Genomic DNA, 20,352 nt, shown 5'->3' on the forward strand with positions numbered 1-20,352 from the left:
ACAATGGCTTTAAAGGGGTCTTCCTTTTATAACCTGGGGAGGTATTTTGGTCGACATATCCGACCATATTATGAACCTTTCCTAATCGACCAGGAAATATTCTAGGGTCCCCTTGTGAGACCTCCCAACCAGGAGCCACTTCCGCATCCCCTAGACCTCAAAATAGGAGTCCTTCATAAATCCCATACCTCGCAACTCGATGCATTATGCCTCGAGTTGCTACCATAACTACTCTATCTGACCCAAAGGCTAGATCTACAAAGGTCACCTTTTTGCCATCTAGTCACATAGACTCATTTGATAAACAAGTCAACACACTCACCCAATGTTTGTGCTCACACATGGCTTCTCCTCATAATGGGGGCCTTACAACTTAGAGCACAATGGATCATTGGTGGCACCTTATGAGGGTGGGGCATTGAGCATATCTAACATCTACACTAGCATATGGAGGTAAAGCTTGAGTTCAAGCCTTTCTTGATAGCTCTATGGTAGAACATGAAGGTGAGGCTCCAACTTAAGCTCAAGTCTCAGTTGCTAGCTCTACACTAGAACAGGGAGGTGAGGCTCAAAATTAAGCATTGAGCTTGACTTGCTTCCTCTATGCTAAGCAGAAGGAGATGAGGCCCAAAGTCAAGTTCATGCCTTAGTAACTAGAGTTGCACTAGCACATGAAGGGAATGCTCTGTCAAGGCTCACTTTTTGGATTTTCCCTTGACCATGAATGTGAGGCTCTCAAACTTAAGTTTGAGCTTCACTTAGTACTACTATGCTAGTATATGGAGGTAAGGCTCAAGATCTTAAGTTCGAGTCTCACTTGTTGATCCTGCACTTGTACATGAAGTTGGGGTTGGAGAAACCTCACTTGTGCTGAATTTATACTAACAATTTAATGTAAGGCTTAAACTTAAGTGGCTCACTTACTAGTGTTCCACTAGCACATGGAAGTTCGAGCCTAACTTGCAATTATAAACTAGTAGGGATTGCTAGATTCAAAGTTAGGATTTATATTTAGGCTAGTTTTAATCCCTTAATAGCTAAAATTTGTTGTTGAGGCTCATACATAGGCTCGAGCCTCACTTTTCAATTTATGTTACTTTGGTATAGGATAACACTTATGAGTTTGAGCTAGTCATATAGTGTGGAAGCTTCACAGTATAATCCCAATTCTATGTTGTCATAAATATTGGAGGAGTTGAGGAGATAAAACATTGAAAGCTAGCAATCATCATCAAGCAAAAATGGCACACACACTTTGTCTAGCCAAGTAAGTTCTTCTAGCTTATTGCTTTTGAACAGCTATTCATTAAGTTACCTAGTTAGTAAAACTCATTTTGATTAATATTTCTACATGAAAACTTAGATTTAAGATTAGTGACTTACTTGTCATGTTGTAGCATGCTAATGAGCAACAACAACAAGTTATTATGAACTTGGAAAAGAAGGCTAGAGAGTAGTAACAAAGATTAGGGATAGATGAGAGAGGAGGGAAAAGTGATTATGAATGATTAGTGATAGATTTGTGATATATTAGGAAAGAGAGAGATGGACGTAGGTTGGAGGATAGAGATAGAGAGAGATGGATGGAGAGAGACAGACATGGGTTGGAGGAAGGAGAAATATGGACACACAAATTAGTGTGACAAGGTTGGGAGGAGAGACGGATGGAGAGAGATAGACATAGGTTGGAGGAAGGAGATAGATGGACACATAGGTTAGTGTGACAAGGTTGCAAGAAGGAGAGTGACAAAGGTAGGTAGACAAGACTAGAGGAGTGAAGCTTCAATTTAGATTCAAAGAAGGGGAGGGAGAGAGAGACAAGTAGGAGATGTAGACAAGGTTGCAGGAGGCGAAGGCGATGTCGAACTAGCTCTAGGCACTGATCAATGTATTGAGAGAAAAAAGAGAATGGAAAAGGAAAAAGAAAATGGTGTTAAAAAATCATGCATGAGTAATAATAGTATTGAGTCTACCACATGTTGGAAATTTTGAGGGAGAGAACGATAGTGGTGGCTAATGGGTCCTTGGCATGTCCTTAATTCTCATGCGGCTCCATGATCTGACATCCTAATCTCATGGATCCTTGACACGTGGTTAACTGGTCCATGATCTAACATCATGAGCTCAAATTTTCACATTAATTAATTAATTAATTATAACAAGAGAGGCAGTAATTATGACACTATCTAAAACAAATTTTGGAACTCTATCTCTATGCACAATTCAAAATTTTCAATTATGGGAGATTGTCATAGCCACGTATGGTGATACATATCCAATGTTAACTTTTATCCTTTAGATGAGATTTTTAGGGTCAAAATCAAGTTCAAGCCATGATCAAAGCCCATGGAACTAGAGTTTGAGCCTCAATGAAAGGTCTTTCACTAAGTAAGCTTGAGGAGCCTCAAAGTGAATGACCCTATATTACTGAAAGTCCACAACCATTCTTTGCAATGTAGTGTCGTCGTTCTCTAAGCCTCCATCTAAAGTTTGAGCAATGCCTATCAGCTATTGGGTTTATATTTGGTTCCATCTATTTGCTTGAAAAAACAATGCAACTCTTGCTGGCTATATATTGTCAATCCTTACATAATACTTCAAGCTAAAACTTGAATTCAAGCCTCTCAGTGAAGCTCATTGTTGGTATCCTATCTAAGAATAGATTTTGAGCCTTAAAGAGGTATTTTAACCAACCAACATGCTTAAGATCCTCAAAGAGAAGTGTGACCATACCCTAGGCAAACTTGATAACCATTCTCTAGAAACCGCCGTGAATTCGTGATCATTGTCTGAGGCTTGTTTGAGGCAACCTAAAGTTCAAGTTATGAATTGTGGCTACCTTGAAGCCATAACCCTCCTATGAGGCTCAAATTTAAAGTTCAAGCCTCAAATGCAATTTTTGGCCAACAATCAATGTAATTTGATTTTAAAACCTCGTGTTGAGGTGCCATGCTACAATCAATATGCTACAATGGAAATTCCGCACATCCAATCAATATGCAACAATGGAAATTTCAACACATGTATTTCTATTAATGAGCTTCACTCATTTCTCTTTGATTTTTGCAAGGATTGGAGGGTCTAAAACTAGATGGTTCAATATTTCTTGTTGATGGTTGTTCAAGAAAGGCACATCAAGTTGTTCGTTCTCTTGATCCATCTTAGATGTGTGGATTTTGATAGATTGATGTAATGTGTGTGGCTATAATTATTATTGAGAGCTTTGATGATACATTCTTGATTTTGTTTATAACAATGGATGCAAGAAATATGTATCAAGCCATTGGAAGCATTATCAAATGGCCACTGAATGGCATTGCCATGGCCAAAGACAAAGTTGGTACAGAAGACAACATTTTTTAGGAAACAAATGTTAAGCAAGAGGATAGCTTCATAGATAGAGGGAGTTGAAAAGAAAAAAGAGTCATCATATGGGATGACAATAGTTTCACAAAACTTGGTGAAGGTGTGGTTTTTTTGGTCCACCCATATGAGGCCATAAATTGTAGCAAACTAGGGGAGAGTAACTTGGGTGTCATTGTTGAAGGATCCTTGGATCCATCAAAACCAAGTGAAATAGGCATGTTAAGTTTGAATTTAGTTAGATGGCCTATTACTCAAATCACTTTTGAGAATGGTGAACCCTTGAGACAAACCACATTCTACTATTTATAAATGAAAGGATGGAAGATAATATTCATCTCTTTGAGAACCTAGATGGTTTTAGCGATGAAGATGAATGAAGATGATGTCATTTTTCATAACAATGACAATAGTATTAAAGCTTGGAGTGACATTACAGAAGTTGGTTTTCTTCTTCAAAATGAGGATGCCAAAGGAGAGAATGCCATGATTAGTGGCTATGATAGCATAGATGGGACACTAAAGAAATGAAGTTATGTGCATAGAGTAAGGCCTCAAAAAACAAATAAGAACCCTGCATTTGGTAAAAGTTATGATATTACAAACATCCATCAAGTTGCAACAATTGATTGTTGTGAACCAAGATGTTACCAAATTGGAAATAGATTCAAAATCATGCAAGCGAGGTCACACTTTTGGGGACTAAAGCTTTTCTAGTCGATATACGTATATACTAGATTGTATGAGCATGGCCTATGAACATCACTAAGACAAGGACTACTTTGAGTTTACATTTGGCATAGGGAAATCCACATGCTACAAGCTTAGAAAAAAATTAATAGATGGCTTAAGGAACGCGTGTCATGGGAACACTAGAATAATTAGGAAGGTTATGATGCATGTGGATTTGCAAAATCACTTATATAGGGTATCATTGATAATAATGGAGATAAAATGTAACACAAGTCAAGGATGTCTATGTATGGGAGTTGTAAAATGCAATAGGTGCTACCATCAGTGTACAAATAGGTTGATATTTTGCATGAAGTGAATGACACTTTGGTCACACTTAATTGTGAAATGCTATCACAGCCAACTTTCTCAAGGTTGTGGAATATAGTCTTCAAGACATCCTCTTTATAAAAAATAGTACGTTCTCTAAATGTGACATTTGCATGGCAATAAATGTCACGCTTGAGTCAACCAGGAATCAAGAGGAGTGTACCACATACTTTGCACAAAGGAGAGAGCACACACATTGCAACAAATGAGTTGTAAAAATCTATAGTATGTGTGGAGGAGCTTGTAAAAAATGTACCTGAACAAGTTCTCGTGCATTCTACATGATAAAATGGACCAAAGGAAGATTGTTATACCACAAATTAAACCAATTCTCAAATCACTAAATGGTATCGAGAGTCTTCCAATATCCTTGACAAGAATGCTCGCACATGGACATGGACAAACTACTTATGGTCACTTTGCATTGGGTTTATCACCAAGTGATCCCAACTTCACAATCGCATCTCTCTCAAAATGCCAATGGAATTTGGAAAGAAAAGAGAAATACATGTATGTTGACTTGAGCTCAGAAAACTCTGATGTTTCATCCCAAATAGATCTTTTTGATTGTGTTTTGTCTACTATGGCACTTTATCACTACATGAAAGTCACAAAGGAGGAAAACAAGTATTGCAATGTATAGAGTGCAGCCACAATGATGCCATTATGGATGTAAGTACAAATGAGGGCATACAAAATAATTGTCTAGATAGGAGAATGTATGCCTCCATGCATAGTCAAGCTTGGTTACTAATGCAAATGTACAAGAAAAGGGCCCTTTGAATCAAGGATAGACAACAACATGTCTTTGCATGAAGGTTGCGCATCATCAAATCCAAGGACATTCAAGATTTTTCCAAGAACATTGCTATTACAACTTGAGAATTGTGCTTTGAAAATAAAAATTGATATTTATTTACCTACCTATCACTATTGGTTGCATGAGGGGTGTTCAACATGGTGTAGGTTGGATTTCTTATGGTTGGTCACACTTAGGGGGACATTAACACATTATTCAATCACTTTTCTGAAAAGCTTAGGAAAGAAGCCACATTTGTATTCCAACATTTGATAAAGATGTTTAGTGTAGGTATTAGCATGCATCCTACATCATTTCTCATGCAAAGGGTAGAAAACTTCAAGGAATTTGTAAAAGGGTGTCTACATGATGGATCAGACAGCGTAGTGGGTCATTCAAATCGATTGCAATTTAGATTCTACATGAGTGATGGTTTGCCTCTGATATAATACAAATTACACTCTAAAAAATTTGATTGGATACTAGAAAGTGGTATAGGGCTATGGAAAAGAAATAACCAAGGAGGACGCAAGCTTCCTAAGGGTGTCCTACAAGTATTGCCACCCTTTGAGTATGGGAAAGACAATGAGAAGCTTGTGAAAGGCTCAAAAAGGTATGTCAATTGGTGGAAAGACCACTTGCAAGACAAAGAAGAGAAATATGACTATGCTATTTGGATCAAACCAATGCTCATGTATTGGGAGAATGTGATTTAAGCTATGCAAACACCTAGAGCAAGGAAGTGTACTTTATTTCATGACTTTTGGCCAAGGAGTGTATGCACACATGATATGACTCTAGAGCTTCAAACAAAAGGCATTCCAAAAGGACCTGATGAAATTGAAGGGCACTATTGTGATCCAATGTGCAATAAACCTACTACGTAGTTCAACCCAACGGTTGATGTAGCAATGGGTTACTTTGTCCTTGTATAACCTTGCAATGCAAACTATCTAGTATGGTTGGGAGTGACAACAATTGGTGTTGATCAAAACAAAGAGTCAGCAAACTACTTGAAAGTCAAGATATAGTATTGAGCGCTAATTTCAAAGAGAAAGAATGCAACTGATGCAGAGGTTTATAGGAATTGTTGGAACAAGTATTGGCAATAGAACAAAATTTATCCACATCATTGGGAAGACACTCACTATACATCATTTGGGCAGGGATGCCCAGGGGTGGAAGACAACTTGACAAAGTAAAGATTCCAAAGTTTGTAATGCTTAAGGCCAAAGAGAATCTAAAACTGGATCAGGTCGGAGGCTCCGTCAAGTGTAAGCACTGATGAGGAGGACTGATTGACTAGCCTTGCTTAGAAATGCATACACACAAGCTTATAGCAATGCTTCACAAAAAATCATGGATAATGTTATCTTTGAGTAATGTCATGGAAGTTCGTTTGCAAATTATTGAAGAATTTCATGCCACTTAATTAAACTTTGTTTCTTGTTGAAGAAGTCATCATAGTCACTTGCTTAATGAGCACATCTCACAACAAATTAAATAAACTTCATCGTGGGTGTATGTGTGCGTGCGTGCGTGCGTGTGTGTATGTGTGTGTGTGTGTGTGTGTGTGTGTGTACTACAATGTGCATATAGATCCTAGTTTAAAATGTTGAGACAAACAATACTAGTCCATTTAAACACATTAACATCTACTAAAGGAAGTTTTACAAACTCCTTGTGTGCAACAACCTAGCATAATACAATCTCTCCTCAACAACTTGTAATACAAAGAATTATCCCAAATTTGTGAAATTTTCCCAAAATTCCTAAATATGTATTAGAGTCAATTATGTGTAAATTTTAATTAGAAGTTCACTTATGTTGAATTCGATATGAGAAATATTCCATAAGCAAACTAATAACTATTTAATATAAGAAACATTGTGCACTTCGAGTGTCCATTGTAATGAAGGTGGATTGAGCATTTGTAGAAGTAGGAGTACAAAACTTGAAGTCAAAATAATGTTACTTTCAATTGTGAGATTTGAATGATGCCATGCATAATCACACAACCTATTGACTCATTTGAGTATATATAATGATTATTTAAATATTACTTTGATTGTCAATAATAGTTAATGTATTTAGTTATTACTTCGATTTAAGTATTATCAACATATTACTAGTTAAAACTTACAGTATAGTTCTCTCTCTCTCTCTCTCTCTCTCTCTCTCTCTCTCTCTCTCTCTCTCTCTCTCTCTCTCCAATGACACGAAATGTGCCTTAGGGCGGCATGAAGTGTCCTAATTGTTATTGACACTATCACTTTGGGCCCTGGTGCAAAGTACCGAAAGAAAATTGGCATGGAGTGCCAAGACAATCTAGGCACGATGCACCTACTTGTATATAATTGGAAGGTTCCCATAGCCAGTGTGGCTTTAAGACTCCAACACCTTGAGATTATAAATGATCTCTAACATTCTTCTATGTTATAACTTCCTCATTAGTTTAGGATTCAAATTAAATCTCAACACTTGGTTTTCTCTATAAGTATGGATTGCATTTCCAATGTTAGATGCTATGTATGCATCTCACCCTAAAACCCATTCAAGAACTTCAAGTCTTTGATATATATAAAGGCCCTTCATAACTTCCTAGTATGATTGGTAGATGAAAGTTGGTTTTTGTAAGTTTGAGGTGGTGTGGATGGTTGAGATGTAGCATTTTATGACTTCACATTGTAGATATATGAGAGTTACTTTGACATCTCTTAATCTCACCTTCTAACTTTCAATGTAGTTTTTGAACATCGAAATGAGATTTTGATTGTGGGATTCCTTAAGGCCATGTAAACATTGAATCCTAACTGTGTGTTCTCTCAACTTGCAATCCAATATAAGTTGATGCCATTAAAGAAAGGTAAGGCAAGCATAGCTTCACAAGACACATTGGTCCAATTTTTACCAAGAATACTTGGCCTTGTGGGTCAAATATGATTCAGGTCAACTTTCAAGTCTCTAGGTAATGTGCTAGTGTATGTTGAACACCAAGTTTTGTAGTGAGCTTTAAACGTTTAATTCTAATGCCATTCTTAGACTTATATAGTTGAACCTAGTAAAATTTTGTAGCTGGACTTGAGAGAGAGAGAGAGAGTGTGTGTGTGGGGGGGGGGGCGGTGGGAAAGAGGGGTTTAAAATGTTTTTTACACACTTTTACTTGTAGGCTGCAAAATTTAATAATATTACAGGGTACCGGAAGAGACAAAATAAATAATATTACAGTGTACCGGAAGAGCTAGTGTAAGTGTTATATAGGCCTTCACATGAGCGGTAATAGACGCTCCACCGACTACAGGCCTGTTGTAACTTCAAGCTCATTTATGGAGGTGCACAGTACAGTACCTATCCATACCAGATCATGATGCTGCTACTGTTCCGATTTGGCGTGTACCAATACGAGCGGAAATTTCTCTAAACAAGATGCAGATATAGATCCTTTTAAGTACTTTTCTGTTTTTTTGTTCAGCTTGCATCTGATCATGATCAGACTCCTAAGGCTCCAGTATAATTACACTCATGGCTATGGATGAAAGCAATGGAGCTGTAACTGCACTCATGGCTATGGAGGAAGCAATGGAGTTATAACTACAGCTTGGTTAGAGCTTGATTTGAGGTGAAATAGAGAGAGGATGTGAATTGAATGATGATTGTAGGCACAATCAGATGAGAGATGGTGGAATCAAACATTATCAGTTGCAAAACTGGTTGCGGCCGGGCCCCCCGTAGTAGAAAGAAGCGCCCCAGTTGGGATCCTGCAAGCTTCTGATGTCATAGCAGTTCGGGTGCTCCGCGAGCGTCTGTAAATTACTGACAGGCTGCAAGCTGTTGCTGGAATCTACCACCTGGAATTTTTTAAGAATCAAAGCTTCATAATCAGTAGCGTTTAATATATATTCAGTTTTTGTCCCACAATCATCCGTTGCTACTCCAAATTATGTGCTTCACTACATATCAATATTAGTAACAAATCATCAATTTGTATAAATGATTACTCTGGCACTGTGCACACTAACCCTACCAGTAGTTATAGGGTATGTAAGCAGCATCAGCTTAATCTGTTTCACATAGGGGACAGTTTGCACTACTACCTTATGAATTATCTCATAATGAAGTCTTCTGACTGAATGACTGGCCATGAACCTTGAGGGCATGATTGATTTCAAGGGGTTACCTGCAAGCTGTGAAAGAAGCTGGCCGACCCGAAGCCATCTTCAGCAAACCTGCCACTTCCCATTTGAGTCCCTGTGTGATGACCACTTGGATTTGAGTTTACAACCTCACCTCCCCACTCCACCATGTTTGCATAGTTTGACAAATGTGAAAAGAGGGAGGCTGGCCAATAGCCCACTATATGGGAGCCCTCAAAAGCCATCCACCAGTTGCCTTGCCTTGGATCCTATTACACAGTAGAGCCACAAAACACAGATTATGAAAATTTGGTAAGGCTTCCAGGTCTACTTTGGGCCTCAAGACAAGCACAAGACACCATTGTCAAGTTTCCTGAAAACAGCAAGGATTGGGATTATAACCCTTGATGCTGTCAGCCATGGACAACAGATTCCACTTTATATTTAAGGTTTTGTCCCAACATAAAGGAGCTTTGCCCAGTGCATGGTGAACTTACTTTCCAGATCATAATCTCAATTTGGTACTGGTTTCCCCCAAAAGAAGACACAGGTGCAATGGTGGCCCCAATGGCTACGGTATCACTGGTCTGGATGAAGCCAGAGCACAATAGATTGTAGCATCCGGTTGCTTGGTATCCATCAGTCTGATACACGACAATCATTAGTAAACCCCCAGAAGCTCCCACATTATGTCAGTCCATGTTCAAAAGCACAGTAGTTGTAACCAACTCCCTTACCGTCCAGTAGATAAATAACCGAGGGTTGTTATCTCCATAAAGCTCAGGGCTGACCTGCCACAACCACCAAGTTTAGACTAATGTCCAGACAGATAATCAGACATCTATACAGTGCTGCTCTACCCAGGTTTGTATGTACAAGTCCGATATTTATCAGATTAAGGAAAACTGATGATTTATGGCATCTCATTGGTTGGGTACCTGCCAGCCTGCCTCTATGCTATTGAGGTCACCTTCAAAAGAACCTCCCAGAACCCAAATCTGAGAGAGGCTGAACTCATTGGAGGCTTCAACCCAAGGATCCCACACACTAAGCACTGCTCTTGCTCCATAAAGCTCCGACCCTTCCATGAAGGCAATAGCATGCTGACCAGCACACCATCACCTTGATGTTATAACAAAAAATTTTGCAGACTCCAAGTAACCTACCGTTAATAAAGATGTGCAGAAACATAGTTTCTATAACATTTGTGCACATAGTTAGCAACAAAATTTGTTACTGGTTTAGCATTTGAACTTACCTCGTGGTTAGTACTGGAACCAATGTTCACACCAATATTGACTGTTGCAGTGGGATCATCATGCTGTTGATCAGGATTATAATTTCTCTGTTGTCCAGCTGGCTTGTGCGTCTTGCGGCCATAGAGCTTGGGATCTTGAGTGCTAGCCCTCATCAGGTCCTGCATGGAGGTTCTTCTCACTGGTATGGTACCCTCAGGGCAGCTCCCATTCTGATGCCACAACTGCGAGAAGGCACTCCGTGGATGCCGTGCCAATCTCTGCCAGGAGTGTTGTCCACTCCTCCTACCTTGAGGGATAGAACTAGGAGAAGTCTGTCACCAACAGCAGCAACATCTTGAAATCCATTGCTTCTCTTGTAATTGCTGTGTTCATCAACTACAATCAACACTTCACTGAAGAGGAATTATATTCAGTACCCACCTCAATGGCATGATCTTTCAAGAGGGGGTGGTCGAGAGCGGGCTGTTTGTTGCGGGGAATACAATCAATTACATCTCCATCAGAACTCTGCAGCTTCAGATAAACTTGGTGAGCCAAGCAATCCATGTAAGAGCTTTACACTACAATACAATTAATGTACGGCTATCCATTTAGGAGCTTTTAACTAAGAAAAAAAATTCATGCACAGCTATTTGGAACCAAGAACTCTCTCTCTCTCTCTCTCTCTCTCTCTCTCTGCCCCCTCCCTCCCCACACGCAAAAATAGTACCTACTTGAATGCTCTTGATAGGCTGCTTGTTCATAAGCCTGAGATGGCGCCTAGCAGCTGACTTCCTGCTTGCTACCTCTTCAAGGAGCTGACCTGATCTCTTCTTTTTTGAATTAGTACTGCTGATTACGCTGGATCCATCGACTCTCTGTCCTGATTTCCGATGATCATGATAGAAGCTCATGCCATCCGAATTAGGACGGGTGTAATTTGCTCTTTGCGCACGGCCCGAGCTCGAATCCAGCTGCATCCGTGTCCCAGCGGCTGAATGAAGCTCAAGCAAACTCAGAATTAAGCCAATGGCTGCAGCCACGACCAATCTCCGCATTATTGTTAATCGCCACACAGATTGCCTCTCTGATCAGTCGAATCCACTCCTTACCCACTCATTAATACCTCCAAGTTATAGCACAGAGCCTCCATCTGATGACAGTGTATGAACATGACACCATAGCTCGGTTCCCCAAGCATTATTGGGATAGTTTCATATGGCTTTGCTGTGACAGTAGCTCCATGTATAAGAGGGGAAGCTCCGAAGAATGCTTCAATGTATGCTTTCAAGGTAGGAGAATCTGGGCAATTATGGCTAATTAGAATCAATGCATATGAAAGACCATATCGTTCATGGCTTTCAATGTATGCCTAATCAGATGCATATGTGAATCCAGTAATTAAAGCTGCTACCAAGGAGCTGTAAAATCTGCTATAAGAATCAACTGGCCTGATCCTCGTTTGAGTAATTTGGAAGGATGAATGGGGAGCCACACAGAAGGGTACTGCACACGGACAGAAGAGAGTAAAAGGATAGTATTGGGACTAGAGCAAAGGTGAAGAGACGTCCTTTACCAGTAAAGAAGCTCTAGAATCACATGTACAGTGGTGGGTAGTTTAAGAAGGGATGCTTGAGAAAGGCTCTGCTGATGAACGCTAGACTACCAGCAGCTCAGCAAAGCAGCTCTAGATCATAGACAGACATCCAAAGTTTTAGAAGCAAGATCAGGCCATCACACCACCCTTTTAAAAGCTCATATGTCAAAGGAAGAGAGAGGGGCCCGGGGGCCCTCTGTGTGTGTGTGTGTGTGTGTGTGGTCACATAGAAAAAGAAAAGTGTGTACTTCAGTCCCATCTAATGTCCGTCCTGCTACACAATAATGCCTGCATTTGGGGCCTTAGCACATAAAGGCAAAACCTATATACACTTATTTAACTACTGATGATGACCATGCATGCATCATCATTGAAAATGTTGGCTGTTCTTAGCCCCTGCTGCTTCTACTTATGCTGGATGAGCCAGAGAAGAAAATTGCATGGATGATTGCAGGCTCTGACCAGCTTGCCCCAATCTGGACAGCAGAGAAAGCAGGCTTGTCCTAGCTTTTCACATACACAGCGGACTCCCTGCTCAATTTCAAGAGAATGGAATGTAGTTTACTAGCTTACATATGGCTCTATGATGAGAGCTTGTCCAAAAGGGCCTGGGCTCAGATCAAACACATCATTCTGAAAGATCCTCCTCTGCACCTTAAAAGATAAGCAGGGCCTTCTAGTTTTAACCCTGATAATCAGCTTGCATAGTTTTTATTTGGCTTTTTCTGGACTGGACACACACACACACAGACACACAACCCCCTTTTTGAATAGAGCCAAATTGCTCATTTGGGCACAATGGTTGTCCCGCGCTGGCATCATCAATAGCCAATGTCTACCAGAAGCACAGATTATAACAGTTGCGGTAGACCACCCCTAAGGGTAAGCGCAGCGGAGCCGTCCAATTGTGGGTTTTGAACCTTTGACCTCCCACAGCTCATACACTGCATTATTCCTATCAATAAATACTACCAAAAGGCACAATAACCGCATTATGTAAATAATAATTGACGGTGGCTGCATTTGGTTTCATGACTATTTTGACTGCTATGATCAAAGGTGCATCTGGATGAGTTATGGGAAAACAAGCCCAATGAGTGCTCTCAATAGTGCTACTTATTTGGATCAAATATGAGGTAGCCCTGGTACAGCTCCGGGAAGTCACTTTTGTGGCATGGAAGCTCACCATGAGGACAAATAAAGGTAAGCGTGCACTTTTACAAATATTGGATAGAATAATCAATGGGGGATAAAAATATCCCAATATGAAGGAACAGAATCATCAGGAGGGGAAAAAAATACCCCCATATGAAGCAGACAAAATCCTAGCTTGTGGCACCTCCTCCTGCAAAGAAAGAGATCTCTGGTAGACTGGATTGCATTGTCTGCAATTCAGCTGGATAAAGCGAAAGATCTGCAGTTTGAAAATTGCTCGAGCGTAATGATATTCATCCTAAGACATGATCTGCAAAGCCAGATTACTGCAAGGCTCCAATAAGATTTCATGGCCTTTCCTTTCGGGCTTTTTGAAAAAAACCCACATCCAAATATTAGATTAGACCTATGCACATTGACTAATGACCATCCCTGAATGTCAATTAGTTTGTGGATGACATTCAACTAGTACTAGACTGCACTAAGGTTTGATAGCTTTTTGCTTTCGTGAAAGAAATGCAATGAGAAGGCCCACACCACACAAACAGAACAGGGGAGAGGGCAGTAGATTATAATAGCCTATAGGCAAATTCTTTCCTTACTAAATTCTTCGAAGTTGGAAGGGAGGTCAGGGATGCTATATGACCGACAGTACTCGCACTGAGAAGCTTAAAAGGCCTTAATTGGTTTTCTTTTTAGGGAGTGAGGAGGGTACCTCAAGATGTCTCACCTTTTTACCTAGTGTGGGGACACAGAGAGAGAGAGAGAGAGAGAGAGAGATTGATTTTGCCTAGATGGGTAGATAAAGTTTTAGGAAAGTGATACAGCAACAGCTTAGAAACCTAGCGAATTCATGTGGGTACAAAGGAATAGTCCCAAAGGCCTCTATTCCTCCTTTCTTTCCCTCCTCCCAACTTTTCTTCTGGCTTTTGGACGATGGAGTCAGTATCAAACAAGCTGTTGCTTTCTTAGTAATGCGAAGCAAACTTTATTTACTTCTCTTCCCCGATCTGATCTGTGTGGTTTCCAACTGTCTTACGTGCCATTATCAAATCCAAACAGTGGTTGGGCAAATTCTGATGTAATCAACCGAGTGCTTCGTTGATCAAAAATCTAATGAAGATCGGGGCCATGTGGGTAGATTTGGAAAGCACAGTCAAAATGAGGGAATCCCCTTAGAGGCATCATTGGTGGGTGATTGGAAGAAGGGGCTTAGTAGGAAGAAGAAGAAGAAGAAGAAGAAGAAGAAATCATCAGCCTTTTAACAAATCAAGCACGTAAGGGATCGAATGATGGGATTGCAGACAGTAATCTTTGATGTCTTGACAAAAGGCCTCTTGTTGTGTAGACTCATCTAAAGTGTGAAATTTTCTTTCATGGCTGTTCCACCCGAAAGCAGGACTCCCCGCGTAGGAAAACGGAAAACCTGTGAGGACACCAAATTTAGCCTCATCAAAAAGCAACACACAATTTCCCTTTCCTTTTGTGAGAGGGGATAATAAGGGGAGATTCACACACGTCCCCGCACTTGTTCAATGACAGTAAGAATTTCGTTCGCCAAGCCCCTTGTGCCCAAGTTAAGTGAACTTCCATGCCCACAAATCACGCCTTGAACCCACACTCTTCACACGATGCTCTTAGCTAACTACCAACCCACTAATCACATGGCACATAATTATATCTTGGACTTAAAAAACATAAGGCAAGTGTGAAAGGACTCGCCTGCTTATCAGAGGATCAGACTCGTTCAGAGGAGGAGTCTAAAATGGCCCTAACTGTACTATTCAGATGCACATCCTCTATATACCCCCCCCCCCCCCCCCCAACTTTTTTATAAACTAAAAATGGTGTTGATCTAAGTAAGAAGCTTTTTCTTGTTGATGCAGTTGAAGAGTTTTAGCTAATGAAATCATTTTAAAAACTGTCTAATTATCATTGTTTGAGATAGAATGCATTATGTGTGTTTAGAAAGAAGCCTTCGTTCAATGTGCCCCCTCTCCATGGGAGGTCATATCATTCGATTCTTGTTGGGGTTGAAGAAAAACTACGGAAATCATTCGAAACATTGTACAATTGTCATTGTTTGCAATAGAATGCATTGCATATGTCAACGAAGAAGCTTGCTTTTGGCCTACTCCCCTCCCGAGGGGAAGCTATCACATTTGATTATATGTTGGGGTTGAAGCATTTTAGCTGAGGAAATCATTCAAAAAATTGCAAAATTTTCATTATTCTAGACAAGATATTGCTTATGTTTAGGAAAATGCATTCGAAGCTCCAAATTAGGTATGTTGTAATTTGTGTCTTTTTAGCAATAGCTACTATATTTAGTAGTACATGTCAGCTAAGGTATATCAAATATTAGAAAATTTTAACCTTTTTAAACTTGTAACATTGAAAAACTAAAGTACTAATCATCTCCAATATGTTTAAAAATTGAAATTCGTTATGATTGTTATAGTTTTTTCTCATGGATATTTCGATCAACTCATTTTTTCATTCTCACTTGAATATTTTCGAGAATTAGATTTTGCTTTTTACTTGTCTCTTTTTTATAAATTATGGTTGACTTTGTCTCCATTGATCCTCCCAATTCTAACCAGAGAATCTAAAACCCAATCAATCTTCTATCTTTCATCCAAGGGAGCTACAATTTTCAAATTCTAGCCTTCAAGTCATGGAACCCATCACACCAAATCGACTCTGAACTCTACTACATGATGGATGCACGTATAGCTATGAATATCACATAGAGTTAGAGGCATGCTTGCCCATATTTGCATCTTTACACAATTAATTTGTCCAACGGCCATTGGAACCTTTGCCCCAAGGTAATCTTAACATCGAGAGGACATCCAAGATGCCTAAGCACTTTCTTCTCTCAAGTCATCTTAAAGCTATATTCATGAAGCCACAACTCCTTCTCACTTAAGGACTTTAGTCTTAGGCAAACTGATAAGAAATATCGAAACCTTAGCAAAGATATGATAGGTATCTATTAAAGCGATAAGAGAATATTATTTAGCCTCCAAAATATAGCATTATCATCAGCAAACATTAACCTATAAAGACCTACCCATCACGAATATGTAATCCTCTTGAATAGCTATCACACACCTTTCCCCTCTAGACTCCTTAGGAGAGGGTTTGTTACCAATGCAAGATGCAACAAAGCCAAAGGAAAACCCATCTAACCAACCTTTAGAGGCTAAGCCATGGGCAATTGTACTTGATATAGGGATCATTAAAAGCATTGTTGAACAAAGCATCAACATGCATGAGAAATTGAGGACCAAATACAAACCATACTAGGACAACCTTGATAAAATCCTAGCTTACTTTATCAAAGGCTTTTTCTAGATTGAGATTAGCCATTATACACCTCTTGCTACTAACAATAACATAATCTAATGCCAACACTAAGTAAAAGATGGCATCCTTTTTAAATGGAGTAACTCCATTTTGTTGTTGATGGTCAATCTTTGGGATGATACATTGTTGCCTATAGACTAGCTTTCAAAGGATATGCTTAACCATCAAGGCTAAGGATTTAACATGAACTCTATACCCAACATTGAGCATAATAAAGGGCCTCCATTGGTTTACCCTTCTCCTTTCTATACCCAACATTGAGCATAATAAAGGGCCTCCATTGGCTTACCTTTCTCCTTTCTAGGCCCTTTGGTATTAATGGGTACAAGCCCATTAAGAGTTGTAGGCTTACTTCCTTTGACAATAGAAACATTTAGAAAATGACAAATATCCTATCCCATCACATCCCATTGTGGCTAGAAAAATTCAATAGGGAAACCATGTCTCCTCAATTACTCTTATTCATTTTGAAAACCATAAACTTGAAGAAGTGTTATGTCAATAGAGATCTTGTTGTCAGTCGACCCTAGAGAGGTCATCAAGTCTTCTTCATAACTATTAACCTTCTCAAGGTAGGTGCCAACTTTAGAAGCTAGGTACTTGTAAAGGTAGTCACAATGCCCTCATCATCAATCAATATTATGCCATCAACATCCTTTATGGAAAAGAGGTGGAATGCTAAACTAGTGTATCCAAGTAGAAAAAGAAGAGAACCAAAAACATCCATGAAATAAAATATGAGGGTACACAGAAATTGTGACAAAAAGGCAAGAACCCCTTACTCCAAAAAAGAGTCTTAAGCTAATGGATAAAGTGCTAAACTCAAATGGTTTACACAATAATAACAATGTAGGTACTTGCGAGGGAAATTTTTTTGATAGAGGACAACTTAGTAAAACCATGTATTAAAAACAACCCAAGGAAAGAAGGCAGAAGCAAAGCTTGTGAAATATAATTGGGAACCATGAATATCACACACACACACACACACACACACACACGCCCGCCATTAGATGAACTCTACAAACTAGACAAACAAGTCTAAAACATATCAACTAATATACATGTTCACATTTCAAAAGCTAAAATTAAAAGCATATTCACACAAAGATACGTGATGGTGATGAAGCAAAAGTAGGTCTCTTCAAGCATGTGAATAAGGAACCTTATGAAAGGCTTGTTTCTATATCATTTGGAAAGTTGAAGCATCACAATATGAGCATGAAAATTGGTTGAAGCTGAATAAAGCACATGTCAAACCAAAGGCCATGCCAAGTTGTACCAACCCTTTGAAGGCTCATGAAGAGAAGAAGGTTTTCTACCATACAAAGAAGTTAAAGTGTCCAAAATGTGAAAGCTTTGTCACCATAACAAGAGCTAGTGGAGCAATGAAGCCAACATCTTGGAGCAATATAAAGATGAATCACATACTCTTTTGGGCTGAAATTTTTGTGTCATCAATTATCAATCCATGACTTGCTTTTCTAGAAAATGATGCACTTGCCTACTACTTGCTCAAGAGACTTTATATAAGCTAATATGCCATGACTTCATCTATAGCTCATAGCTAGGGACAATGTACCTTTGAAATGGTGTAACGAGCCACACAACCTACCTATGGGGGTGGAGACGAAGTTGTGAAACAATCTATAGGGCAATGCAAGAGGTACTGACAAGATGCACTAGTCTAGCAAGTTTCGCTCTAAGACATACAAATTACAATTTGATTCATGCATGCATGTTTATTACATAAAATTTAAATTATAGCCCTGTTTATGGGGCTTTTGTTTTGGGAGACGTGTTTTCTTAAATGATATAAAGATATTTTTGGAGTTGTTTTCTAGTTTTTTAGCATTGTCATGTCAAATATCTAAATTCTAGCCTTAGTCACAACTTTGAGATGGGTATTAGAGAAAGCTCCACTTATAGAGCTACTCGATTGCTAGATATCTAAGCTTTACCGTCTTTCCCCTGTTAGATGTAGGCAAGAAGTTGAAAGCATCATATTGGGGACTAAATGCTCCACTTATATTTGGAAGCTACTTGATTCCTAGATAGCTAAGATTTACCATATTTTCCCCTTATTGGATGTGAGCAAGAAATTGAAAGCACCATATTGAGAACTAAGTGCTTTCCTCACATTCTAAATAATGTGGTTAAAATTTATTTTATAAGCAAAATAAATATGTACAACAAAATGCCAACTACAGCATGTTTCAAGACTAGCCTTAAGAAAGTTTCAAGGACTTATATAAAACATTATATAGATCCTATATTTGTTGCCAAAATCTTTCTTTGCCACTAGCCTTAAGAATGTTTCAAGGACTTATAGACACTCTATAGACTCTACCTTCGTTGCCAAAATCTTTCAGTGCCACAATATTTCACTTCAGAGTTGTAACCCACCCAAAGATCTTGTCATTCCTTAATCTCCAAAATTGTTATAGAAATAATTGCTCGGATGGTGTCCCACAGCTTGAGGATGACCATCCTTTATTCTCTGATTGCCAAAAAGTGTTAATTTATAGTCGTAGCTTTCATAGAAGCTAGCCTTTCTAAGCCACACTTTGACATTTCTCCAAACTTTTTAAATCTCCATGCACTCCCAAAATAGATGTCTAGTAGACTCTACTTCCCTTTTGCAATAGAAAGTACACAAAGGGAGACTCTCGTTGACTTATTCATCCTTCCTTGTAGGTAGTTTGTTCAGTAGCACCACCAAAGGGTTAATCTAAGCTTCCTTGAGGTTGTAGCAATCCAAACTCTCATAGTCCTTCTTACCCATGTCCTCAACTTAGATTGAGGGTGCCACTTATGCTAGTAGGTTGCTACACAACTGAAATAGTATCTAGGCTTCTTGTTGAATCCTTAACTCCATGACAACACTGAAGCAGTTTCCCATTAGAGGCAAGTAGGAAATTACTTGGATCAGCATTGCTATGATTTTGGTGGTGGGCCAATTAGGCTTGAGTCCATTGAGTTGGCAATGTACAAAGGTTGCTTCACCCTCAATTAGGTTAAATTGCTCCCTAACTTTGTTGTTCTACATAAAATCCATATTTCTTTGATCCCAAATGTCCTTTCACTACAACAAACCCTTCTTCAAAAGCCTCTTTGTCATCTTGGGTCCACTAGCCTAAAAGTCAGGCTATATGCATACTCACATGTCCATATGATTTGCATAATTGAAGAATATTTTCTTCTATCTTGAAATCCACACCATGTGGTGTCCTTAAGTACACCGTGCTAAGATTCTATCGACTTTTGGGCAAGCTCAAACTACTTTTTTTTAATATTTTGGATGGAGAGTAGTGGGTCCATCCAATGCATGTGTAGGGCATTCACCCCCTTTATGTGTCCTTTGCAGAGTTGTGATTTCAAAAGCAATGACCAAGGTTGACTCTCTTCAATGACCCCAGATTGCTTACTTTTGATCTTTTGGCTCTAGAGCAGTTGGTCCATCTAATGCAAGTCGGGGGCATTCACCCCCTTTATATGTGTCCTTTGGAGATCCATCATCTCAAAATTGGTGACCAAGGTTCACTCGCCATTCTATTGAAGAGACAGATGTCAAAGATCGAGCATTGATTGGAGCTTTGTAGGAGTTGTAATTAGTAGCCAAGTGATGGCATT

The 20,352-nt window shown here is 39.2% G+C and overlaps 1 protein-coding gene across 1 annotated transcript; it reads right to left on the reverse strand.

Moving 5' to 3' along the window:
* Positions 1-8,381: 8,381 nt before the first annotated feature.
* LOC148009620 (protein neprosin-like) lies at positions 8,382-12,952 on the reverse strand. Its single transcript, XM_087672389.1, has 8 exons — positions 11,330-12,952; positions 11,037-11,123; positions 10,616-10,927; positions 10,296-10,460; positions 10,095-10,148; positions 9,855-10,001; positions 9,402-9,626; positions 8,382-9,072 (listed from the first exon to the last, which is right to left on the reverse strand). The coding sequence occupies exons 1-8, from the start codon at positions 11,651-11,653 to the stop codon at positions 8,920-8,922; spliced, it is 1,467 nt and encodes a 488-aa protein (XP_087528515.1). The 5' UTR covers positions 11,654-12,952; the 3' UTR covers positions 8,382-8,919.
* Positions 12,953-20,352: the final 7,400 nt, after the last annotated feature.

The sequence above is a fragment of the Lygodium microphyllum genome, chromosome 30, assembly GCF_053477565.2.
Source record: "Lygodium microphyllum isolate KBCC chromosome 30, Lygodium_microphyllum_v1.1.10, whole genome shotgun sequence".
Taxonomy (NCBI): Eukaryota; Viridiplantae; Streptophyta; class Polypodiopsida; order Schizaeales; family Lygodiaceae; genus Lygodium; species Lygodium microphyllum.